General features: G+C 40.7%; 1 protein-coding gene across 3 annotated transcripts in view; it reads right to left on the bottom strand.

The window, feature by feature from the left end:
* Positions 1-5,807: 5,807 nt before the first annotated feature.
* slc2a9l2 (solute carrier family 2 member 9, like 2) overlaps positions 5,808-27,600 on the bottom strand; it is a 136,401-nt gene continuing 114,608 nt past the window's right edge. For 2 of the 3 annotated variants that reach the window (XM_064343862.1, XM_064343861.1), the window contains exon 13: positions 5,809-6,844. In XM_064343862.1, coding sequence (XP_064199932.1) covers positions 6,590-6,844 — 255 coding nt within the window. In that variant the 3' untranslated portion in view covers positions 5,809-6,589. Of the gene's footprint in view, positions 6,845-27,600 lie in introns of all 3 variants that reach the window. The other variant, XM_064343863.1, reaches the window with a different exon arrangement.

Raw genomic sequence — 27,600 nt, 5'->3', positions numbered from 1 at the left:
AGGAAGAGTGGTGTCTGAGGAAGAGTGTGGGGTCTGGGGACAGAGGAGTGTGGTCTGGGGACCGAGGAAGAGTGTGGTCTGGGGACTGGGGAGTGTGTGGTCTCAGGATTGAGGAAGAATGTGGTCTGAGGAAGAGTGAGGTCTGGGGATTGAGAAAGAGTGGGGTCTGGGGTCTGAGGAGTATAGCAGATTGCAGGCTTCCCCTGCTATTTTTGAAACAGGAAAGGCAGAGACAGGAAGTCATTTTTTCAAGAACATAAGTGGCACACTATACATACAGCCCCCCCCCACCTCCTCCTGTTCCCGCTCCCCCAAGAGGGGGCGTCCTAGCCACTTCAGTCACTGGCCTCCTGCTGATCCCTCTGTACCTGACCACAGCCCCCCTGTCCCGGTCAGAGAATTGTGCCGCTCCGGTGCCACAGTCACACCATCTGTCCCTCCACAGTCCAATCCTAGCCCCGGAGTGATCATCAGAGGGGGCAAGAGAGAAGCCTCAATTCCATTATTAGCACTTTAATCGCCTCAAATGTCTCTCCCATCATCCCTTCGTCTTTCTCATTTTTACCCCCAATAAATTCAGTTTCATGACAATGTGCTGGATTTGAAAGCACTTGCAGTTATAAATAAATAAATAAATAAATAACACGCCGACAAGCCGACTTTCTGTGATCCTCAGGTTTTTGTTTTTGCCTCCCTTCTGTTTCTCTAGCATATTCACTGGTAGTGTTATTATTAGAAAGACGGAGACACACGCACACACATATACACACATTAGCTATAAACCGCTACTGCATAGTAGGATCAGAAATCTGGTTTGCAGTGGCATGTCCAGACAAATTTTTTAGGGAGGGAGCAAACTGGGCACAGAATTACACAGGGGGCACATCTATGAATTAACAAATTCCTCCCCCCCCCTGCCTTGGTATGACGTGAGCACCAAGGGGACACCCCCCCTTCCTGTCGGGTTGATAGCTCCCAACCTTGTTTGCTGTTGTGATTATGCTTCCAGCATGTTGTCTGGTTTATACAATTCTAAATCTAAATCACAATTCTAAATCTAGCAGCCCTGTAAATGCACATTTTACAATTTCTTTTATTACAGCTAAAATGACCTTACTAATAAAACCAATTGAAAGATGAAATTCCACACATAGTACTGTAGGTCTCTTATATGGAAACATTCTGTGCCGAGTCTGTTCAGTCATCTGTACCAGATAGATTAGGCAAGGCAGATAGATTAGGCAAGTCTACCTTGTGAAGCAATACGGGATAAATATATGAACATTATGTAAGTTTGTCAGTGGACACCTGAACATCACACGCATATGCGCTTGTTAAACATTCCAAAACCAAACTGCCTCTTCACTTCTGGGAAAGCTTTTCAGTAGATTTTGGAACATGGCTGGTATTCTGAGATTCACATCCATTCAGCCAAAAGAGCATTAGTGAGGTTGGGCAATAAGGCCTGGCTTCAGTCGGCATGCCAATTCATCCTAAAGGTTTTCGATGGGGTTGAGGTCAGGGCTCTGTGCAGACCAGTCAAGTTCCACACCAAACTCGGCACTGTCATGCTGAAACAGGAAAGGGCCTTCCCCAAATTTGCCACAAAGTGGGAAGCACTCAATTCTGAAGAATGTCATTGAATGCTGTAGCATTAAGATTTCCCTGAACTGGAATTAAAGGGCTAGCCCAAATTATGAAAAAACATCCCCAGACCATTATTCCTCCTCTACCAAACTTAACAGTTGGCACCATTCATTGCAGTCCTGGCATTCGCCGAACCCAGATTTGTCCTTCAGACTGCCAGCTTGTGAAGCGTGATTCATCACTCCAGAGAACGCATTTACACTGCGCCAATCGACCACTTTACACCACTCTAATCAACGCTTGGCATTGTGCATGGCGATCTTAGGCTTGCGCGCGGCTTCTCTGCCATGGAAATCCATTTTGTGAAGTTCCCAACAAACTGTTCTTGTGCTGATGCTGCTTCCAGAGGCAGACTGGAACTCAGTAACGAGTGTTGCAACCGAGGACTGACAATTTTTAATTATGCACTTCAGCACTCAGCAGTCCTGTTCTGTGAGTTTGTGTGGTCTACCGCTTTGCAGCTGAGCTGTTATTGCTCCTAGACTTTTACCCTTCACAATAACAGCACTTACAGTTGACTGGGGCAGGTCTATCAGGGCAGAAATCTATCCGACTTGTTGGAAAAGTGGCAATGTATAACAGTGCCATGTTGAATGTCACTGAGCTCTACACTATGACCCATTCTACTGCCAATGTTTGCCTATGGAAATTGCATGGCTGTATGCTTTACTTTATGCACCTGTTAACAATGGGTGTGGTAGAAGTAGCCAAACCCTCTAATTAGAAGGGGTGTCCGCTTACTTTTGGCTACGTAGTGGCTGGTCAGGTAGACAAGAGTCTTAACCCTCAGAGCAAAGTTTTTAAGTTTTGGTGAGTTTTTATGCTCACAAAGTCAGTGATGTGACGAGACCCCACGTGTGATACCCGTAACAAGGGTTGTTGGATTATTTTGGGCACAGAAACATTTGATTGGCTTGTGGTATTGAGTCAGTCAATAAAACATGGATAGATAGACCACTGTAATATTTAAGCCTATTAAATTGGGCTCTCCATTCCTCCTAAAAAGGGGTGTTCCTTGCCCACATTATGCCTTGGTTGACCAGAAAAGTTAATGGTGAATGTGACTGAGGGGTAGGCCCGTGGTCATGAAGCCATAGGCCACAAACGTTCCTGCGTATAGTTATACATCATTACATCGTTGGGGAGTGGAAGTTTTAAGAGAATTTGACAATGATTCTGGCTTTCAATGAACTGCTTGTACTTTCAGATGTAGGAAGCTGTTTTAAGTGTGGGAGTTTGCTCCACTGCAGTCTATTATTGTCTGATAAGTGTACAAGAGACCATCAGAGCTTGGGCAGTATTAGTGCTCGAGCAAAACCTCGCTTTGTGATTATCTCTAAGGCCTCATTCTTGTGATCCTGTCAGGGGTGGGGAGAGAGGGAGGTGTGTGTGTGTGTGTGTGTGTGTGAGTGTGAGAGAGAGATAGAGAGCGAGAGAGAAAAGAGAGAGACAGAGAGTTAGAGAGAGAGCTTGCTGCAGTCAGCAAGATCTAAACCTTACCCACTGGAGCGCTCTCTATGACTATAAATGCCTGCTGCTTTGACCTTAGGAGTGAACCTTGCAGGGGCAATAAATGGAAACAGAATAACAAAACTTTTGGAAAATGAAGATGTTTTTCAAGCAGTATTTTTAGGGGCAGGATTATCCACTGTAAATTCTGACTGTATCCATTTCAGTTCAAATAAATATCTGAAGTATAATCAGCTATATCAACTTTCAACTAAAATCAGTCCATGTGATGTTCTTTCTCATTACACATCAATGCAGTAGGGAAGTTTTCCTCTACTTGATTATCTTATTGAGGGGTAGCACTGCAAGTCTATTAGGGTTGAGGTCATTTCCATTTTAATTCAGTCGATATATAAAATGAATAAATTAAATTAATTGGTTGAAAACTCCCCATAGAACAAAATAAGCATTTTTAAATTTGTGCATTGAATTTCAATCAATTTTCTGAACAGACTGAATTTAAATAGAACTGACCGTGGCCCTGAAGTTCAGCTAACTATCTTCTACACTGTCTCCCTGACAACCATTATCATTACATTTTGAAAACCACATGTCCACTGTGCTGAACAGCAATATAATACAAAACATACAGTGCCATGAAAAAGTATTTGCCCCCTTCCTAATTTCCTCTATTACTGCATATTTGTCTCACTGAATGGTTTCAGATCTTTAGCTAAAACATAGTATTAGACAAAGGGAAACTGAGTAAATATAAAACACATTTTAAAATTATAATCACTTGTTGCACCACCTTAAGCAACAATAACTGAAACCAAACGCTTCTGAAAATTTGATATCAGTCTGTCACATTGCTGTGGAGGAATTTTAATCCACTCTTCTTTGCAGATCTGCTTTAATTATACCAAATTGTTAGGTTTACGAGCATGAACTGCTTGTTTCAGGACCTGCCACAGCATCTCTAAATATAATTTAAAAAACAAACAAAAAAATAAGTAAATACATATAATAATTAAAAAATGTGTTTTGTGTTTACTCAGACTTTCTTTGTCTAATATTTTTTTTTGGCTAAATATCTGAAACCATTCAGTGTGACAAATGTTTAATAATAGGAGTAATCAGGAATGGGACAAATACTTTTTCATGGCACTGTAACAATCTTTGAGCTTAACAAAATTGCAAATATTCCACATATCTAGGATGAGTTTTGGATTTTATAAAAGAGGACAGGGGCAGACAGGCATTATTAACATAATACTGGGCTATTTTAGTTGTTCATATAGGGTCTATGGAACAAGCAAAACTTAACTAGGCATATTTATGAATGTAGAAATCCAGCCTGGGTGGATATTTTCAGTCCCAAAAAGAGGAAATATCTGGGAAAAAGAGGATGTCTGGTCAGACTAATAATCACAAAACATACAGTATAAATGAATAGCAAACCAGTGCTTGCTAACTGGAATTGCATAATACATTCTTTATAAAATATATTCTATACGTCATATTTACAAGCTGTTTTACGTTATATCCATAGTCGAACATCATTGGAAATAATGTATTTTTTCTCATCAATGCAGCATATATGTGACGGGTGCTGGAGAAAAGGTCCGCAAGTCGCAAATCTTGAAATCGCGCTAGGAGGCAAAAAAGGTTTTTTTAATTTTCTTTTACTGTTTTACTTTTTTTCATATTACGAAAGTTAAAGTGTTGAAGAAGTCACTCAATAGAATAAACAACATTTTTAGGGTCACTAAATACTTATAATTTGTCAGCAAAGTCGGCTTGTTTTAGTGATTCTTACAGCCGGGTTTTGGAGGCGTGATGGGGGTGCAGTTCAATTAGCATGTTTGATTTCGTTGGCTATTGTCACTTTGTTTTGGTCAAGCCACCGACCATAAATAAAGCCGTGTGGTAGTAGCCTATCTTTGTTTACCGTGTGAGGTTGCTAAAATGGCGGACGCTCAATCAGTAGGCGAGAGTATAAGCTTTCTAACGATGTATAACATGTCTAATTTTGCTTTTGGAATAGCGTTTTATAGGTTAGCGTAACCGAACATTTTCTTACCATGGGATTCGCTCTATATGGTAGCATTAAAAGACGTTGCACCTAACAAAACGTTGTCAACGATTTTTCGTAATTATTTGGAAAATACCATTATTATTGAGGACTTCTGGGCATAGCTAAGCCATATGTTTGCTGATAGACCTATCTGACATCGTTTTCTGGAGCAAAACAGAAGTGGATATAACTGTCATTGATTTACATTCATTTACATTCATTTAAGACATTTTTCTAGTCTCTGTGGTGTTCACACCTGGAGTTATAAAGCTTTAAACAGGGTAACCCCTAAATGGGCAAGGATTTACAGGTACTCTAGTGGGGGAGTGGTTGGGGTGGAGTTAACTAGCTATTGTTCCCACCCATTATCTCCCTGTGAGAAGTGTGAAAAGTTCAAGATCTTGCAAGGGGATTTTCTCTGCTACTTGATTTTAGGAGTACCAACATTCAAATAAGCATATCTTCTTCAACTATTTTCAGATTTCAATGTATGACACATCATTTGAAAGCTTATAATCTGCACTTTCGTAATCTGTACAAAATTTAAAAATGACCTTGCCCTACTTGCGGACCAAAACACCAGAACCTGTCACATATTTCACATAGGCAAAAATTATGCTCATTATATTCAATGATCCAACATATCAATTCTTCACTATGCCCTGGAGATTTGAAACTTTACTTGGAATGAATTAAAGAGAAGGACAGTGATATATCGATTTCATCATTGTATTCAAAAAAGGAGAAGTCAGACCTAATGCAATTCATTTTTAAATATGTACAGTACTGTGCAAAAGTCTTAGGCACCTGTAAAAAAAAAATGCTGTACAGCTAAGATGCTTTCAAAAATAATGAAATGAAAGATTATAAATATCGAAAAAAATAATAATATAAAGAGCAGTAAACAGTTAAAAACTTAATAAAATCAATGTTTGGTGTGACCACCCTTCGCCTTTAAAACTACATCAATTCTCTTAAGTACACTGCCCTGCAGTTTTATAAGAAAATCGGCTGGTAGGTTGTTCCAAGCATTTTGGAGAACCTGCCAGTTCTTCTACAGATTTTGGCTGTTTTGCTTGCTTCTGGCTCTCCAGGTAATCCCAGAGACCCTTGATCAAGTTTTTATCTGAAAAGTAGTCTGTTACTTAAAATATTACTTTATTTAACAAAATACAAAAATGTATCTGTAAAATTTCATTTTTTGGAAAATTCATGTTTGGAAATCTCAAATTTGCTCTTTTCTAGTGACACACTAATGCAGAAAACAAAAAAAATAAACATCTAAGACCAAATATATACTATATATTATATTTAAAAATCTAGGGTGCCTAAGACTTTTGCACAGTACTGTATACAAAAAAGACATTTGCAATATTATGACTAAGAACACTGATGGCTTTCCCTCTTATCAGTCTTTTAGAATGAGCTCTCAATTTCTATGATGCTTCTCACTGTTCCATTTGAGGTTTCCTTGGTTTGTGGTGTGATGGAGAGTGCCATCTCGATCTCCTTGTCAGGAGTGGAGTCTGAGACTTTGTTGATCTTGGCAAAGCTCTGGCTGATTTCCATGAAGGTCTTGTTCTTGGTCTCGGGCAGAATGAAGTACAGGAACACTGCCCCCAGCACACAGACCACCAGGAACACCAGGAAAGCAAAGGTCTGCAGGGCCTCCTGCAAAAACAACAGAACACAGAGAACCCATGAAACTCATGGAACCCAGAACCTTCTCAGCATTCACACAGCCCAAGAATGCCTCAGGTGTTCAGCTTACAAAACACTCATTAGACAGCTAAGGTTTTTAAAAACATTTAACATTTGATAATTGAATTTAGTTGCTAACGGGTTTGTCGCTAATGGTGATTGCCATGACCACAGGCTGGGCCTTATTGATGAAGGTTCAAACAGTTCTGATGTTGAATATGATTGGGAGTCTTCAGTGGCAGTACAAAATTGGCTTAATCTAATTTAATGCATCTCAGCCAATCATCATTAGTCCTTCTGTACGGAAAAATATGTCTTGCTGTGTGTAAAATAATTAGTTACAGAGGTAAGTTACATTACATTAAAACCAGTTTCAGTGATTGTTCATGAGAAGACAGCTTCAGTTGCAGTTATCGCCAGCAAGAGATATGCTTTTATCGGAACTGTGCAAGCACCCCTGTAGTACTGCGTGTAGCCTGCACTGTAAAAAACAGCTTATTGTTGAATGTAGCATTAAAACACATTTAGCTTGTGACTGATCTGTACTGTAGCTAAAACTAGTCTAGTACTCCACCACCCCCATTTCCCCCCCTCCCCCTAGTTTGGTTCCTGACTGCAGTGGTGCAGGTTTTGGCACACCCTCGAGCTCTGCTGCCCACTGCCCCATGGAGATTCCTGCATCCATTTCTCACTACTGGGCAAAACACTCCGCCCTTCTGATTCAAGCAATGACTCACTAAATGAATTACCCTTTAAAAAAAGCTCTGCAGTCCCCTTGTAAAGGTGATATGGGGAGGCTCGTTAGAGGCACTTTTGTGGCAGCTCAGCGGTTACTCCTCTCGTTAGGGCACGGCTCAGAGCCGACTGTGTGAACATGACCTCAGGCTAGTCAGAGTGGAGCAGGAGCCAAGAGGTATGGCAGGACACTACACACACAGAGACACACAAATATATACACACACGCAGACACACGCAGACACAAATATATACACACACGCAGACACAAATATATACACACACGAACACACACGCAGACACAAATATATACACACACGAACACACACGCAGACACAAATATATACACACACGCAGACACAAATATATACACACAGGGACACACGCAGACACAAATATATACACACATGCACACACACACGCAGACACAAATATATACACACACGCACACACACACATACGCAGGTGCGCATGCGCACACACACACATATGCAGGTGCGCATGCGCACACACACACACACATATGCAGGTGCGCATGCGCGCACACACACATGTAAGGCCTGTTTAACATTTTTACCAACATCTAAAGATTTAAAGATAAGTAATAAAAATAAATCTAGAAAAATCTAGCTCGCAGCCCCCATTGCCTCACCACCGCTATGTGCAAGCCACACCCCATCAGATAATGCCCCCATCCCCCAAGTCCCCAGGCCCCTACCCCAGAAAGCAGTGACCTCTCCCATGACATGTGGAGGATGATGGATGTTTTTAAACTTCAGTCCACCTGCGTGTGAGCATGGTAGACTCGCCCAGAATGCAAAGCGTGACCGCTTTGTCACCGAGCTGTCGCATATGTCACGACGGCCACAAGAGGAATAAGCCCTTTTTTGCTTTTCAATCAAGGTTCATTTTCTGGTTAATTTTTTAAAACCTGACCCCTGTCACTTATGCTGATCACTCCAGGAGTGAACAAAAAGTGGGTAAAATTGTCAGAACCACAATCTGTGGAAAAAGAACCATCAGAACTCTCAATGTCGCCAGAAGCAGTGTTCGCTCACAAGAGGGCAAAGCATGAAATAGTTGCACAAGTCACTCAATGACATTTAGAGAAAACAGTGTTCCGTATACACATTTTAATGCCTTACCCCCATGAGTATACTACATTTAAAAAATGACAGGAACAGACATCACAGAAAAAAAGGTAATTTTTTAATCTATTGAAAAAAAATCTTTGAAAGCTGACCTTAAACTGTCAATTAAGAAGCTTAGTGATGGATTATATGAGGACCCAGATTACTGTTAGGAGGCTGAGAACCTGAACTGATCTCTCCCACAATGTGACTGATGGAGCCATAATCTGCTGCTGGGGAGAGACACTATCTCAAACGCATCTGTAACGTCACAGGCCACACGAGCCCCCACACTACTAACACCCCAAATCTCAACTAGCCTCTGTTCCAGTGTTCTACACAGCTTGCTGAGTCCTCATTATGTAGCTAAAACAGTATCTTTGCCTTTTGTCCATTTTGTAAAGTAACAACCAAGCCTGGTTCAGCTTTAAAGCAAATATATTTATATATTAATAAATAAATAAATAAATAAATAAATAAATACACAATTCTTGTCGCAGCTCCAATTTTGAAAACTGCCTTCCTAATTATTTTTTTATTGTAAACAGAGAAAGCTGAGTCATATGCATTGCATATCCTTTCATGTCGCTGGCTTTTTTCTCTTGCTTGCAATGAAAAAGAAAAAAGGGAAGTGGTTTTGTTTTTATCATCTTTTTAAAATTATTTTTGGCCCCACAGACCTGCTCAGCACCGAGAGACCTCGGCAAGGTAACCCCACTGCAACATTCTGCATCCAGAAGGACACGGGGAAAAATAAATGCACACAGCAGCAATATGGAATTGGGGTTTGATGCCAAAAATCCCTGAACCGAGTGAGTGAGTGTCCTGGTAGAACCACTACAGTAAGGGTCCCTAGAGGGGACATTAAGCATAGGGGTGAGGGAGAGTCAGTTCTGAAACCTGCCTTCTGTCTGCAGGTGCACTGCCTCTGATCATGTGACTCGGCAGGGACTGTGGCTCTGATCATGTGACTCTGCTAGTACACTAACTGCAATCATGTGACCCTGCTGGTACACTAACTGCAATCATGTAACTCTGATGGTACACTAACTGCAATCATGTGACTCTGTAGGGACACTGTCTCTGCAGGCACAGGGAGTGCATCCCATTAGTTTTCACTTCTAACCTCCTTTCCACTCCCACACTACCACTTGTCTCTTACCTGGAGGTATGTGGAGGAAAGGAGGAGAGGAGATGAGTGGAGATAAGGAGAGATCGAGAGGTTAAGAAAATTGGAACAGCTTATCTACTTCTCTGTCATCAAAGCCAATGTTGACTATTGATGAAATAGCCCTATCATAAGCATTATTTTTTTTGCTGAGCCCACAAACAGTGCCATCATAGCAAATTACAGATCTTATATGTGGTCAGACCATTTAAAGCTACAAAACAGCTTGTGAGTTTCAAGTACAAGTAGTTGCATGTACAGTAGACTGTACAAACATGAGCATGACATTGCAGCTCTCCTGGAGACACTAATTAATATGTTATTAGCAACATTAGATCATAGTATCTCATAGTGTATAACCATAACAATTTGTAATTGTAATTCCAGAATCCCAATATAAGCAATATGTCTTAACATACAGAGCACTAATTCACCACATATAGGCCAACAATTGTTATACTGTGACAGCCTATATTCTATTGCCAGTTCATTGCATCTCACAGAGGCTTATTCAGCATTTCCATAGATTAGTGAAACAGATATTGTTTCATATTATCTGCATTGTTGTTGACTCATGTTCAGAGTTCACATTGAAAAACATTTATTTATTATATTCTTTTAGTTGGTTGAATAAATTCATTCATACATATTCACATATTTGAAATAATGGCAGCTGCCAAGTTTATTTATGTTCAGAGTTATGTTTGTTCAACCAACAATGCACAAGAAAATACATAAACCTGCTTCCCTGTCTTAGATTGCTGAATTTGTCTGTAGGATATGAGACATAAGAAGTCATACAAGTTTGGTGAAATATCTTGCACAATTAGGAAAATTCAAGTTCTCTGCCATATCCTCTTTCTAAAATTTAGATAATGATCTTTCAATCTCTGTGGGTGTGAGCACAATGGTGTCACCCAGCAATGTGAAAACTTCATTCATTGACTCTGATCATGTTGCAGCAAGTGTACTTCATGTGACTCTGCAGGTACACAGACTCTGATCATGTGACTCTGCAGGTACATTCATCTTGATCATGTAACTTTGTCGTTAGCTGTAAAAACCTGCAGCCACAGGCAAGTCAGTGTTAATTCAGCTCTAACAGAGTATGTGTGAGTCCAAACGGGATCAAATATACTCTATTATAGAAATGTACAATGTCTGCATAAACTCAAATCTGGAGAGACTGCCACAACCACCATGGCACAATCCATATTAACCACTGCACCAAAGCTGCAGAGATAATGCCATGTGTACAGAATGCAGTGTACCACATTACGCAGGGTACTACATGGCTCAGATACACACACGCAGCCAATTAGATGCAAGAGTGCACTTGTGATTGCAATGAGATCCCTTTCCAATCACAAAGCACAGAATGAGGTCCACATTAAGAACATTAAGACAATCCACAAGAGTAATATAAACACAAGATCTAGAACTATAATACAGCAGCTGATTACCATCTGATGCAAACAGAGTGCAAAGCACTGATCTATTGCACTAATCTATAAACATTTAACTCTGGTCAGAGACATTTGAATGCATATACAGATATTTGTAAAGCATGTTTGCCACATTTTTATCTGTTTCAAAAATGGACCACACTGAAAATAAATTGAAATAAAATATATGCAGCACTTCACAATATACAGCAAACTTACTAATTATTGCAATATACCTGAAACACCTGCCTCTTCATCAACATGACCTGTTCCCAAAAATAGTCCTGAAGGATCTGTCTGTTACCTGAGCTTTAATGTTTCTAATCAATTAAGTGATTTTAGGTCATTTTGTTAAAAAAGGCTAAAAATGTACCACGGCGACTGTTTCTATGCTGCCCACGTATAATTCAAAACATGAATGCAACTCTACAATATTAATTCCCTTAGTCCAGTATAAACCTTGAATGACTCGCGCATGAAACAGAAAACCGCTCCGCTGAACTTCTCGATGTATTAAGACTGCCAGAGAACAGAAGGAGACCCAAACAATTCTGTGAAGCAGGAAAAGCACAAAATGTGTGTTGCCACTGTGAAGTAAATAATATCAAATTAAAAATATCTCCACAAAGGGCTCTGTGAGATTAAGGCAATCCTTCAACTGGCTTACACTGATGCCCTCCCCCAACCCCCCAACCCCCCAACCCCCCAACCCCTCCCCTCCGCCATCCCTGTCATTATGGGGCTTATCACTTGGGAAGAAATAAAGTCTTTGGTCTCTTCTGTGGTGAGAAAAACATGAATTTGTCCCTCGTTCTCATCCTACAAAGACAGCAAAGACAGAGACAATCTACAGTTTAATCAGCAGAGAGGCAGAATGCCTTTAGGTCTTTCAGTTATAATAATAATAATAATAATTATAAACTTAAATTTTACCTTCAGCTAATTCTAGCTTCGCAGCACACGTGTTGCCTCCTTTGAAAAAAAAAACATCAGGCCGACACATAGCGTACACAGAACTTTGTTGAAAACAACAGACAGCATAAACATGCCCCTCAAGGGATCAGTTCATGAATTAAAAAGGTCCAGGCAGAATCTGGCTGACAATGATTCTCATTGTCAATGACCTGTTCTGTCAGTTTGCAAGTTTTTGCCCATTTTTTCCCCAGTTAGAAAGCATTGTTTCTTTACAAATAAAAGCATTAGCAAAGTGAGATCATGTAAACAGCGACATTAACACCAACAGGCAGCTGGGATGATCTGCGGCTGCCATGACAACCTCCTCTGCAGTTAAACTATCTATATCTGTGGCCTTAATCCTGTCTTTCAAAGCGCAATGTATTACAGTTCACGGTGATGAGATTAAATAATGTCCCTAGCACTCTTTGTATCCTATATTGACATGCATTTACACAGAAACTGGTGTACAGATGACCTTCAGGAAACTCATCCAGCCCTGAAAACATAACAAAATTGCACAAAAGGTGCTAATGTTCTGAGAATGAGATCTGTGATTAATTATGCAGGTCTTACTACCTCAACTCACTGGAGTCTATTTTCTGGCTGGCACATAGCATGTTGTGAGCCAGTGCACTGATGTGGCCTTTTCATTGGTTCGGTAATTTCACGACTTGCTGTGCACCGAAGTAGAAGGAAAGCTGCTACTAGGTGCATGCTAGTTAAGATTGAGCAGCGCATTGCAATTTTAGTGCAGCTCACTGAAATTTTTGTGTTGGTCTAATCTGCCATTAGTCTACCCTCTCCACCTGGCTGCTCATACCAGTACTATGGCACGAATCGCTGCCCATTATATGGGGGGTTGCTAATCTCAGGGTTTTCCTATGTAATGCCTGTATGATCATAGACTATTCAAATGCCAACCAATGGTTTTTGTGGATCATATGCTGTCTAATTTGAAATCCCAGAAAATTGTTCAGTTCAATTTTAATTCCTGTATTTATTTCTATTTTTAATTGTTTAAGGGTGTTCCTATACTGCATCAGCGTCCCTGGTTTTCAGTATTTTTCTTGCACCTGTCTGTAATGAGCTATAATTACTATAAACACACCAAGGGCAATTTTTTCATTTTAATTTACAGTAGTTCGAATGCTACAATACTGGCACAAATTATGGATAGACTGCATTTATAAACAGAGTTTGATGATTGATGCAATATTTTTGCAACAGTCTCTCTTTTGGGCATAATACATGTAATATGTATCAACATAAAACAAAAATGTAGAAATAATTAGCATTTCTGTTAAACAAGTTCCAAATAATCATTAGAAATTCCTATATGTATTATGTCACACTAACATAATTGAGCAGTCTAATGTATCTTATTGTTGGAAATTTTATAATCAGTGTGAACATGTATTGATTTGTCCTGTATTTTTATACATAAAATGCTAATAATCGTGCAAAGAATTTTTTTTTTTTTGCTTGTATACTTCAAATTACCGATGGCTGTGGTTAAGAAGATATTTCAAATATGGGAAATTGCTTTGGGAAAATGAAATTATTTAGAAATTATTTGAAATTCAGCATTTACAAATACTTAGAATTTAAATTACAAAATAAATTTGAAAACACATTTAAAGAGCATTTGCATGTATTTGCAATTACTTCCAAATATGTCTTAAAAACATTTAAAATGCTGAATTTTCAAATACAAAGTAAAATGAAAATACTTTCACAACATAAGACCAGTGGTGCAACATGTGCAATTGAACCAAGCTTGAAAGACTTGAAAAGCATTCTGGTAGAGCATTTTGTCTAATTTGAGCACAGTATTTTGATGAGAACGCATCAAATGACTGCTGATGGCCCCAGTCCAATGGTACCGATGTCCATTCTTAATACCTTCAGGCAAAACCCCTGGTTTGCATGCTGGCCTGCCTAGATTGCTCAACTCACATTCATTGTTCCTGCAACTATGATTTGACAACACAAACTCTTTGTTCTAGTTTTATTAGTAGATGATACACAACAACTAAACCGAATACGGAGTTTTGCAGCGCAACCATTAGTCATTCATTTAACAAGCACCCCTCCCTGCAGTCTCATCTGCAACTACACCCCCCATCCATGACATAATGGACAATATTGTCTATCTGGGCATTCATAAAAATATCCTTTCACCACTAAAAAATTGTATTCTGTCATTGCAACAAGATAAACCCAACGATACCTCGGGATATGACAATACAGCAGGGAAAATGCTGCTCACTGAATAACAAAGTAAATAAGACAACTTTTTCTAATATAATACCGTGTCATTCTATTGTCCATATCTGGGACTAAATATAAAATAAATATACAACCTTACCATTGGTTTTATGCGTAGAAATGTCCCTTTTGAGACTGAGTGGTCATATACTGTCTTGGACAATCCATTTGTGACATATATGTGCATTTATGACGCCTGGGTACCTTCAAAAATAGCTGTGTGTAATATCACACGTTTATAGTGTTGTCACCCTTTTTAGTACATTTTATTCATTTTTGGAGAGATTTTGGTTGTCTTTCTGGACCCCTAGATATTTTAGACCACTGTACAGACAGAAAGCTTGTAATTCCCACTTGAAAATGACGCAACAGTGAGTTTCTTGAGTAAAAACAGTTGGTTTGTATTGAAATACATAATTAGGTTGTCATTTATAGCAATGCATACTTTTGACATTTTGGATAGATTTAGAGACACTGGGTACACTACTTAGTTTTTGCTTCACAAATATTTAGTAGTTCTACATATCCACCCTTAGATTTTATGTACTTGTGGTCAAGGAGTTTTTGATCCAGGACATGTAGAGTTTAACCTGTTTTATATATGGGATCTCTCAGTATTTTACTGCAAAATAAAAAACTTTATTTCTTCCTAATTTATGATATAAACTATTCAAGTATTATAAATGGTACACATGTCTTGCTTCATTTAACACTGTGAGACCCAGACATTGCCATATTTTCAAGCTATGTTGTGGGTACTCAAGACATTCTGAGTAACAGTAGAAAATGTCTCACTCCAAATATGTTGCTAAATAGTATAGGGCCTCAGAAACTGGGAGATTGGCCAGATTTGAATGTGTGCAACGGGGTTAATTAGCAGTGAATATGCAAGGCTGATTTCTATGTAAAAGATGGAACTGTACATATGGCTGTTGAACACTCAAAAAAGGAAATACTGTACAGTAAAAGGCTTTAAAATTTTTTAAAAATATTTTATGGGTACAAATAAACTGGCAAATAGCTTATCAAGAAGTAGCTTATCATACAAAGACATGTACAGGTGTTTAGGCGAATGTCTGTTAGAGGCAACATTCCACATCCAACATTCCACATATGTCTCTCAAACAAATAGCGCTTACAAATTACCCAACACAATAAGTCTCCCAATCAAACTCCCAATACAAAGGCTATTCCAAAGATGTCATCAAATCAAATCAGTCATACCCAACGTGGACGTCATTTGCTGCAGATATGGAAGTATATCCAAAGGCTGATAGAAATCTAACGCTCTAGGGATCAGTGAACAGCACTCAAACATCCCGGCGCCCCCAATTTGTCATACCCATCAACAATGACGTAGACAAGATAAGGAGGGGTATGAGGTAGAGAGAGGGGGTATCATGTGAGAGGAAGGGTATGAGCTACAGAGAGGGGGTATAATGTGAGATGGAGGGGTATGAGTTAGAGAGAGGGGTAAAGGTTACTGGGTGTTGCGGTATTGCGGTGCACAGTGCGCTGGCTCGTGACGGCTTTGGTCCTGACAGGACCACAGGAGCTGGGTGACTCGGTGCGATAGGCTGGCTGGGCCGTGCCCCCCACCCCCCCACCCCCACCCCCCGCCGTGCCGAGCAACCTGTCTATTTGTGTCCCTTTGCTGCTAAAAATAAAAACCATGTCTTTTCCAGTCTTTCATCTTTTCCTTTCTCTCTCTCTCTATTACAGTGTCACCTCACCTCATCTCTCTCCTCTCTCTTCATTCTTTCCTCCTTCCTGCCTAATATCTATCTCTTCTCTCTCTCCTCTTTTTTTCTCTCCCAGCCTTACTTTAACTGCATACTGTCATTATGTATATTGCAGTTTACAGTAGGGGTGTGCAGAGATAACACAATCTCTAAGTGTTCATTTAGCAGAAATCCAGAAGTACAGAGGGACTGTGGAGTGCGGGCGGGGCGGTCTGTTCACTTTGCACTGTTATTTCATGCACAGATAATTTGGTGTCCATAGATTTTTTTTCCTTTCTGAAGTTCAACAATGATATTTGGAAGATATTCAGAGGATGATATGAGTGAGCATTACAAACATGTTTTAATGTCTTTTTGAGAGTGAAAAACATGCGCGCGCGTACACACACACACACACACACACACACACACACACACACACACACACACGCACACATCTCAGTGTCCTCTTTCTGTTTTCTGGACTTCATTTTGGGATGAAGAGAAAAGTGTGCGTTTAAGAAGCGGTGGCCTGTCCTATTCCTGGCACAGCATGCTGTGGGAGCCATTCAAAAGCACTCAAGCACCATCAAACAAGAATGAAGGAAAAAAATACATTAATAACAGGTCAGCTCCTCCACTGCTGCAGCTCTGAAGTGCTAGTGAGAGAAAAAAAAAACTTGCAACAAACACACAGAAATCTCTCTCACTGAAAATTGGCCATGCATGCCCTTGCTAAGGATATACTTGTGGTTTCAATAGCTGATAGACTAACTATTAGCCCTGCCATCCTAAGCTAATTTAAGTGTCACATGTAGTCAATATTTATTTGCACTAAAGTAGGGGGGAGGTGTGTCTAGAATTTGGCAGGATGTCTGCTCCTTTGCACTAGCAAGTTTGAAATGTTGTAGCTGGGGACTTGCTGTCTTTGTAGGGTTCAATGTTTGGAGACTTATTTGTGTGACTTTGAAGTCAGTCTGTTTGTCACTCGGGAGTAGAACATTGAGTCAGCTGAGATGTGCCAAATGGAGCCAGTTTTGAAAGTGCCCTCGTCAGTACACCTGTGAAAGGTCCTGTCACACCAGGCTGTCTGATCCTTCTGCTGCATCCCGTTATAGCCTCGCACATAAATACACATACTGTATATTAGAGTACAATACATATACACATTGATATATACTGGCATGCTTACACAAAGACACACATACACACACAAATATATACAGTACATACATGCATACACTCATACGTGCACATGCTTGATTAATCTTATTCACATTGGTGTAAGAGGTCAGAAACATGGATGTGCCTCTTTAAAGGATGTACTATTTAGGTCCTGGAACTCTACAAATTGTAAACTGCAGTCCAGCAAACTGGTCCTCAAGATCAAGGATCTTGCTCTCAAGGTGCTCAACAAGCCGGCAATGGTGGCAGACACTCCCCTTGAGAATCGCTTTCCATCCTGCAACCCTCCCACAGCTTTGGCCACATTTTAACCCTCTACCTCTCCAAGATAAGTCTGGATACAGTACTGCTGACATGAACACACTAAGACCACAACTTAAAAACGCACAAGGTTGCTCCGAACAGCTAGCAGCAGAAACCCATGAGGAAAAACAAGGCACTTTTAGCTATCTCACTTTTAATTAATAACCTGAAAAAAGAACAACCAGATGCAGAATCAATTGATAATAATCAACTAACTTAAGATTTAATAACCTGTGTACTAGGTAGTTATTTATATCTCAGAACAAAATACAACCAAATTTATCCAGAATCGGATTATAATAAATTACAGTTAACGTTAGCAACTTAACAACGAAGGCAAACTTTCTAAAGACAGTTAGGATTGTTCCTGAGAGGGTGAAAAACATAAAAAACCTCTCGTCAGCGAAAAAGTGACCGGATTAGCTAACTGGCGAGTTTGCAAGCTGAGTGCTTAATGGAGAAAAAAAGGAAAATTCCCTCTCTATCCCCTAATGGCAACAAAGATTCTCACCTTAGGAGCAAATCTGTTTTACCTTGCTTATAATATGGGTTTTAAAAATGAATCAATTACACACTTGAAAGCACAATACAATACAATCCTCCTCCAAGCTTCCCAAACTCCAACAAACTCCTTCCACCAACTTTTTATTTATGTGATTTGTGTGTGTGTGTGTGTGTGTGTGCATGAACACTTCTTGGGGGAGTTCACCTACTCCATGTTAAGTGTGAAATGCAATGATCAGCCACACACCAGGAGTGCAGCAATACTGACAGATCTGTCTCTTCAATTCACATAAGAAGCCTCACGTCAGCTAATCCAAGTCAAAATCTCTTGCTTGTAGTTACGCAGTGATGACAGTCATGGCATGTTTATGAATGCATTATGCAGTATTAAGCATAATGCTACCCATAACATGCTGACAAATATAGCCTGTTAAGATAATACCCTGTCACACAGTGTTTTTACACAGTGAGGCTGGTTAAATTATTATTTCCCTGGTGTTGTGAACAGTGTGCCCTGAGAGTTTTACCTTCCCAGTTCCCAATGACGAACCTGGATCAGGTTTCATTTCCACCCAATTTAGTCTCTCTCTGTCCTACCTGTGACACAGCTCACTGCACTCTGCAACACTCAAAATGCGATCTGGGAAATGTAAAAATGCCTGAACAAATCATGTTTAATAAATGATTAATTATGCACACGGCCCAGTACAGAGCTTTTAGAAAGCTGAACTGAAAAAAGAGCACCGCTCAGTTTCTGAATCCAAAATTATAAATCTAAATTTTGACCCTCAACTCTTGCATGATACCTGAGACTAAGGGCTTGCAAGAAGTCAGCTCCAATTTTCTTTAGACAGCTCCAATCCCACCTGAATTTAGAATGTCCAATTTGCTAACTTTGTATTAGTATGCTCATATACTCTATATCACCAAAAGCATCGAGACACCCCTTGGTCTGAGGCTGATTTTCATGGTTTGGGCTTGGCCCCTTAGTTAAAGTGAAGGCAAATCTCAATGCTACAGCATACAATCACATTCTTGACGATTCTGTTCTTCCACAACATGTTGGGGGAGGCCCCTTCCTGTTTCAGCTTGACAATGTCCCCGGGCACACAGCAAGGTCCTTATAGAAATTATTTTGTCAATAACTGTGTGGAAGAACTTGACTGGCCTGCATGAAGCCCTGACCTAAACCCCATCCAATACCTATGGGATCAATTGGAAACCAACTATGAGCCAGCCCTAATTGCCCAATCAGTGCTCAACCTCACTAATCCTCTTCTGGCTGAATTGAAGCAAATCCCTGCAGAAATTCTCCAACATCTAGAATACAACCTTCCCAGTTGAGTGGAAGTTGTTATAGCAGCAAAGGCTGGACCAACTCCACATTAATGCCCATAATTTTGGACAAGATGTTGGATGTCAGGTGTCCACATACTTTTGTCCATGTAGTGTATGCCCCCTTGCTGCCAACTTGGGAGAGTGAAAACAACTTGCAGTTTTCCTCCAAAACCTGCAGTGTTAGCCAATTGTTTCTTTTCACACTCAGGCCACAAGCTGTGCATGTGCAGAACGGGTGCAGAGGAGACCCAATCATATGCATGTGCAGAACAGGTACTGAGGAGACCCAATCATATGCATGTGCAGAGTGGGTGCAGGGGAGACCCAATCATATGCATGTGCGGAGTGGGTGCAGGGGAGACCCAATCATATGCATGTGCGGAGTGGGTACAGGGGAGACCCAATAATATGCATGTGCGGAGTGGGTGCAGGGGAGACTCAATCATATGCATGTGCAAAGCAAGTCATGGGCGCCTAGACGGCCAACAAAGGTCACTTGAGCAATGACCACTACTATCCCCGCTGACTCAATCTGTCCCATATATTTTGGGCAACACAAAGCCAATCGTATGCCATGCCTGTGGGGCTGTGGGACCACAGTTGGCACTGGCATGGGTCAGATTCGATCGGAGATCTTGTTGTTCACCCATACACCAGAAGCGATGCTTTTCCCAAGTGATCTACCCAGCAGCCCCCTGTCCTTTATTCTGTCTCCAGGCCCAGGATTGAAGATCACTGTTCCATCTTTAGAGGGACTAAACTGGTTAACAAACTAAGAACTCCTGTGCGGACACTTCTGACATCACAGCTTCTCCTTACTTACTGCATCACCCGTACCTCTGGGCTGCCAGGAGATCAGGTTCTGGGAACTCCAGGGGCAATCCAACAAAACTGACAGCAAAATGACAGCACTGGATGATCACACAGCACAGACTGGTCACACAAACACGGGCTGATCAGACAGCACATTTTGATCACACAAACACAGTCTGATCACACAGCAGTACAATAGATGATCCCGCAGCACAGGCTGATCACACAGCCCAGGCTCGTTCAGCTCCATCAGCTGTACTCTGAAGCCCCCACCCCCCCATTCCCATTAAACACGCCTGTGAGGCCTGATGGCTACCGGCCCTTTGCATTCACACCTACCCCCTGCCCACCCCACGAGCAGCGAGCCTTTCGCGCAGTCACCAGGAAGCAAAGGGGGCGCTGAAGTAATTAATCTGCCAGAGAGAGCGCAGGGCTGGAGAACGAGCTCAGAGTTGAGAATGAAGCAGTGTCACCTCCAAATTGATCGTTGCTCTCCACCTGATTACATTTTTTTGGGGGGCTTAACAAACTGGGGTGCCGGACGCAGCTGAGCGATGCCTTCCCTCCAGCTGGTAATTCTGCGTCTCGCTGGGGCTCACATTGTTTTTCCTCATATCAAATTACCATATTTTAATGACACGATAAAAGAAAACAAATGGATTCATTATGAAGATAGCTCTACAATCTATATCCGAAATGCTATATCTGCGTGATCAGGCGCTGTCTCTGGAAATAAATCTGAATGTGAATCTAATACTTCATCTGCACAAAAGAAAAGAAAAGTTTTGGCTTATTCTAGGCTGTGACACATTTCTTAGCTGTAGTCCAGTGTAGGCCATGAATAATAATGACTCCCAATGCAAGTCAATAAGTAGCATAGACACACCTCCCTGAGACTGCCAATCACAGTGCTGGAATCACTCACTATAGATGCCACCCCTGCTTTCGTTCTCAATTGTTCATGGATAAATACTGGTATAGATATACACTATGGGTGACATCAATAGACTGGAACTTCCTTTGTCAGAAGAGGGATGTGCAGGTTACGCACCACAGAGCATTAGTTCAGACGCTGGCTCAACTACACTCAGCTACAAGGGCTCACCTCTTAGTGACTGGAACAAAGCTTTGCCCTTTGGTTTCATGGGAATCAAAGCACTATCTCAGAGGTATGTCTCCTTTTCCAGGTTGGCTACAAGTCAGCCATCTTAAAATCCTGCTCAGATTGACAATGGTAAAGAATGTCTATTTGTTCCCTGTTTGACTGAATTAAGTATTTATTTCCACTAGCAACTTTTCTACGGTTGGACTTTCGTTTCCATCTCAAACCACAGTCAATCAGTTAGGAGCCTGCTGGCCTGTGAATTCCATTTTATGAAACACCATGCTAGCCATAAGATCAACCAAGATCAGAAGCTGATTATTTACAAAGAAAGATAATCAGACAGAGGTAGAGAGGGAGATGGAAACACATAACTGAGAGAGAAAGAGGAGATGGCTTTTTTTTTTTTTTTTTACCTCATTAGCAACACAAATTCTCTTGTCAGGCAAATAAACAACTTTTGAATTGAGAGAGAGAGACATAGATAGAGAAAGAGATCTTAGAAGAGCAGAGTGATTTACTGTGGGAGAATATCTATTTTTTAAAATCTTATATATATATATTGTTTGATGTTCTTCACACCTTAATTGACGTTATTTTTACATAACATCAATTCATTTTTACAGTATGTGAATTTGCTTATTGTTATTATTATTATTATTATTATTATTATTATTATTATTATTATTATAGTATTGTGGGTCATACTTGTTACATTTTGTTCATGTGGTTTCCATGTTTCTGTGTCTTACATGTGTTGCTTTGGCAATATGACTGTAGTTATCCTGTCAATAAAGAAAACTGAAATTGAATTGAGAGAGTAGTTTCATGGTTTAATTTTCATGGAAAGAGGCAAATTAATGACATAAATATAAAAATACATTCATTTTTAAAGAAAATGGCTCTCTGTGGATACAAGACATACATTCTAAAAACTCATCAGCAATCATCTCATATAAGTGCTGGATCCATATTTTCAACCAAGAACCTCTACAAAGGGAACACTGTCAATCATTAAAAGGGGTCTTCAGTAAATCCATGCACCTTTCCCTTAAATTAAATTTTGTAAGGACAAGAAATCTTCAGAAGATAGCCTTTCATATAACCCCCATAATTACATGTCATTTGAAGTAAAGGACAGAGCGCAATTCTCAAACCTGTCTCATCTGCCATACTAAATTTACGTAAGTTAAACCCATTGTTATAAAGTCAGCATTGACTGATTTTAAAAATTCTAATTTCTTCTTACTTTACCATGTTACCAAATGCTACATTTTGGCATTTTACTGGGTTTTCCTGGTAAATATTTGGGGGCTGTAATCACAGTAACATTTGAAAAAAAGCAAACGATAGGAAGTGCACTCAAGCCTTCTTAATCATCTCAGGTGTGTAACTTAACATAAATCCATAGAAAATCCATAAATCCTTAATCACATTCAAAGCGTCATTAACCCCTTAAAACCCACTCAAAACCCAGGGCTTTTTGTAAGAATATCCCTTGTCTTAAATAAACCCCATTACCTCCAAAACTTAATACAGTACAGACATGGTTCAAAGTTTGAAATAAAGAGAACATTTGTACCAAAGTGACCAAATCTCCTGATCCTACGGGAGTCCGACTCATTTTTTAAATTCTGAAAAACAACAAAGAAATCCAAAAATAGTTTTGTGTTGTCTTTATTCTGTAGTGATAACATGTACTTCTAAGAATGGACAAAACCGTATTTCTTTTTACATTCATACTCCAGGATATCTACAACACCAGGAGTTTTGAGTCGATTGAACATAGCCATAACATTTTTACGTGATTTACAAAAGCTGAGCCCAAGTGTCCCAAAACCTCTCCAAATAGCCCCAAACCTATCCAAACTGGAGCACTGTGAACACCTTTCTTTCACAACCATCTGCCACTTCCAGGAGCTAATTCTATAAAGACTGGTACCCTTTTTGGATAAGTCCTATATTTCAGGCAAAAGGTGTACTTTTGGAGAACTTCTGAGCACAAAACCCACTTGTGCTCAACTGTCTGCGGATGGGGAGGGAGAGGGAACCAGCTGTAAGTAGCCTAGTAATTTGCATGTGCCACCCATAAAGGAAAGATTGATCAACACATGAGGGAGGAGCTGGGGTCACGGCAGGTTTTTAGGCTAGCAGTCTACAGCAAGCATGCACGTGGGTGACAGGGTTAGACGGGTAGCGTTCAGCAGCATGCGTACAGGAGGAAACAGACACATGAATGGGGGAATATATAAATATTCTATTAATCTTGTCTACTTTTACCTCAGCTGTAATCTGCTTAACCCATTTTATTTTCTGTCTGCTACTTTACACCAAGCTAGCCAGTGGGGGATGGGCTCCCCCTCTATAGCCAGGTTTCTCTCGAGATTTCTTCCCATTGGGGAGTTTTTTCTCACCACCGTTTGAGGGTTTTCTCCCCACTGGGAGTTTTTTTTTACCTTATGTACAGGCCTGGTGTTTGCTCTGTTTGCTTTTTGCTACTATTGTCTCTTGCCTGTCTTTGTGACAGTTCTCTGTAGAAAGCACTATGCAAATAAAATTGAATTGAATTTAATATAAATTAAGTTTTTTTGGAATATTTTTTTTACAAATTATGTCAGACTTCTAGTTCTCCATTGCTTTCATTTACCAATAGAGATTGTTCAGCATTAGAATTCTCAATTCTAATCACATATTTGTGATCTTATTCCTAGAAGAAATATTCACACAATGGTTACTTAAAAGCAACATATGACAAATATAAAACAGGAACATGCAGTGAGAACATAGTAATAGGATCCATGTATACACAGGGCATTGCAGAATTTTGTGCATTAGAATGCCCACAGCATCTGACATCAGGTCAGACAGAATGCATAGACGACCCTGGTTTATGGTGTACTACTATGCTCAATGCACATTAGTTCAGAATGCACGCAGGACACCAGAGTAGCGTATGTGGCAGAATGGACAGGGGACCACAGAGCAATGCAGTGGGAAATGCACACGGGATCTAAGGGCAACCTAAAATGCACGCGTTATCAAAATAAGAAAGCTTTTAAAGCAGCTGATGCCTCGCCAAATACTACAAAAATTGGTTGGTGCTAGAATTCAGACTAACCCCCTCCTCCACCCCACTTGTCTTCGTGTTCCGTACTGCATTTGTGCCGAGGGTTGGAGGTCCGAGGGGAAATCTTTAGGCTTTTTCCTCTCAGCCAGTGACTCACGCCTTTCATGGATTAGCAGAAGCATTTTTACACTTTACACCAATGGGTTTCTCTGCTCCCTAATGGACAAGTGATGTTCCAGTTCCATGTTCCCATGGTGAATAGAACTTTTGCTTTGTTACCATTTGGGGATTGGAAAACTAACAGCGCATGGGTGGGACCAGAACTCTACAGCATCATAGTACCCTGATACAAGGGAGATGTGTTCTCTGTTACAGGGACTGACCTAAATGGTGGATTCCCTTGTCATTGAATAATGAAAGGCGCTGGACCTACAAGGATCTGGATCAGTACCAAAATTCATATGAGTCTGTGTGAATTGCTAACATCAAAATTATACATATATATATATATATATATATATATATATATACACACACACACACACACACACGCCTGTATACACGCACGCACACACACACACACACATACATGCACTCACAAGCTGACACAGACATATACTCCCTGAAGTATTCGCAGGTTTGCCATAATTTGTATTTTAGCCCATATATTGGGAAGTACTGGTAGTGTCTTTATTAAATGATTTATTTCACAATGTATATTCAGCATGTTCCAGTTCTGCAAGGGACTGCGTACTGGGCTTTTGTATGCTTACGCGAGGGCGGGTTTTTAACTGGATTCCACTGAGCCGCTGGGAAGCTCCCAAAGTCACGGTTTCCTGTTGGGGTTCCACCTCGTTTATCAACGGAACGAGCAGGGAAGAGCCCAAGGATCAGCACGATGCTGTCAATCACCCTGCTCGTTAGCGTCCGCCCGCCGTTACATCCGGACCTCAGCCTTGTTTAGCGGTTCGCTGTGGGGTTAGCCACGGCGGCAGTTCACTGACTCACAACCTTGCTGCGGCAGTAAGCGAAGGCACTACAGGCATTAGCATGCAGCTAGTGGGTGTGATATCCCCATATCATTATTTTCTAGTATGTGAAGGTGGGCTTTAGCCTCTGCTATCCACCTACTGTAGCAAGATTGGCGACACAGTGAATGGCCATGCAGGGGAAAATGACCCCTCACCCCTCAGTTTAGGGGACTGTGGGAAGCGTAACAGCTAATGTGTTAACCAATGGGGTAGCACAATATATATATTTTAAAAAAAAAACATTGTGTCATTTATGCCAGACATATTAACTGAACAGTTAATATTCATCATTCATAGTAAAATAGAAAAATGTATATATATATATATATAGTAGTTTTAAATACCTTAAATCTTAGACAGTGCAAAGAGAAGGTTCATCTGTAGACTGCTCACCTAGATGACAGGTATAGAAACAGTTTCCCAGTCTGGCATGAGCTGGTCAGTGGGTAATGAACGGTTAATGAAAAAAGTACGAATGCGGAGAAGGAAGGCGGGACAACCGTGTCCTTGGCTGGCAATTGATCTGTGTCACCTTGGTATTCTCCCTCGCTGGGCTGTGGCCCTCATTATTTCATAGGCAGAGGGGCTTTCTAGCAGGATAAAAACAGCCCACAGACCTTCCTTCCAGAGATACCCATTTCAAAACAGTGAGGCAATCTCTCCCTCTCTCCCCTGCTTTCTTCTTTCTTCTCTCATTTCATCTTACTTTTTTCTCGCCCACTCTATCTGTCTGTACCCTGCTTTCCCAATCTTTTCTTTTAAAGCTTTTATAGGGAGCCAACAACTTCACAAGGCAATGAGAGCAGGGTGGTGTACCGCTCTTTTAAGCCTTAAAATCCTTTTCCCCCTCATGTTGAAAATATGAGCTTGTTTTAGTTTTTGCTTGTTAAGTGAAATGGTGTTACCCCATTGGCAAATATTGAAATGAATCAATCTGTCTCACCTCACTGGCAGTGTTTTTCCCTTATTTAGCAAAAAAGTTTTTTTTAAGTCTAAACATAAGACTAAAGTACTTATTAAGACTTATTTGTTTGGCTTTTGCAGTGAGAGACCATCCTCCAAAGCTCCACAACAATATGAACCAGATGGCAAACACACAAAATACAAGTCATGGCGTGAGTACTCATGTCCCCCATACTCTTCACCACATCCCTCTACTCTTCACCACATCTCTCTGCTCTTTACCATATCCCTCTACTCTGCACCACATCCTTCTGCTCTTCACATCACCTCTCTGCTCTTCATCACATCCATCTACTCTGCACCACACCCCTCTGCTCTTCACCTCATCTCACTGCTCTTCATCACATCCCTCTACTATGCACCACATCCCTCTGCTATTCACCTCATCTCTCTGCTCTTCACCACATCCCTCTACTCTGCACCACATCCCTCTGCTCATCACCACATTCCTCTGCTCTTAACCACATTCCTCTACTCTTCACCACATCTCTGATCTTCACCACATCCCTCTGCTCTTCACCTCATCCCTCTGCTCTTCACCACATGCCTCTACTCTGCACAACATCCCTCTGCTCTTCACCACATCCCTTGGATCTTAACCACATCCCTCTGCTCTTCACCACATCTCTCTGCTCTTCACCAATTTCTTCTGCTCTTCACCACATCCCTCTGCTCTTAACCACATCCCTCTGCTCTTCACCACATCTCTCTGCTCTTCACCACTTTCTTCTGCTCTTCACCACATCCCTGTGTTCTTCACCACAACCTTCTGCTCTTCACCTCATCTCTCTGCTCTTCACCACATGCCGCTACTCTGCACAACATCCCTCGGCTCTTCACCACTTTCTTATGCTCTTCACCACATCTCTCTGCTCTTCACCACATCTCTACTTTTCACCAAATCCCTGTGTTCTTCACCACATCCCTCTGCTCTTCACCAAATTTCTCTGCTCTTCCCTACATCCCTCTGCACTTCACATTCAGGGCTCTTCAGGC

This window comes from Anguilla rostrata, chromosome 7, assembly GCF_018555375.3.
Source record: "Anguilla rostrata isolate EN2019 chromosome 7, ASM1855537v3, whole genome shotgun sequence".
In the NCBI taxonomy this organism is placed as follows: Eukaryota; Metazoa; Chordata; class Actinopteri; order Anguilliformes; family Anguillidae; genus Anguilla; species Anguilla rostrata.
This window is presented reverse-complemented; position numbering and strand designations above follow the sequence as displayed.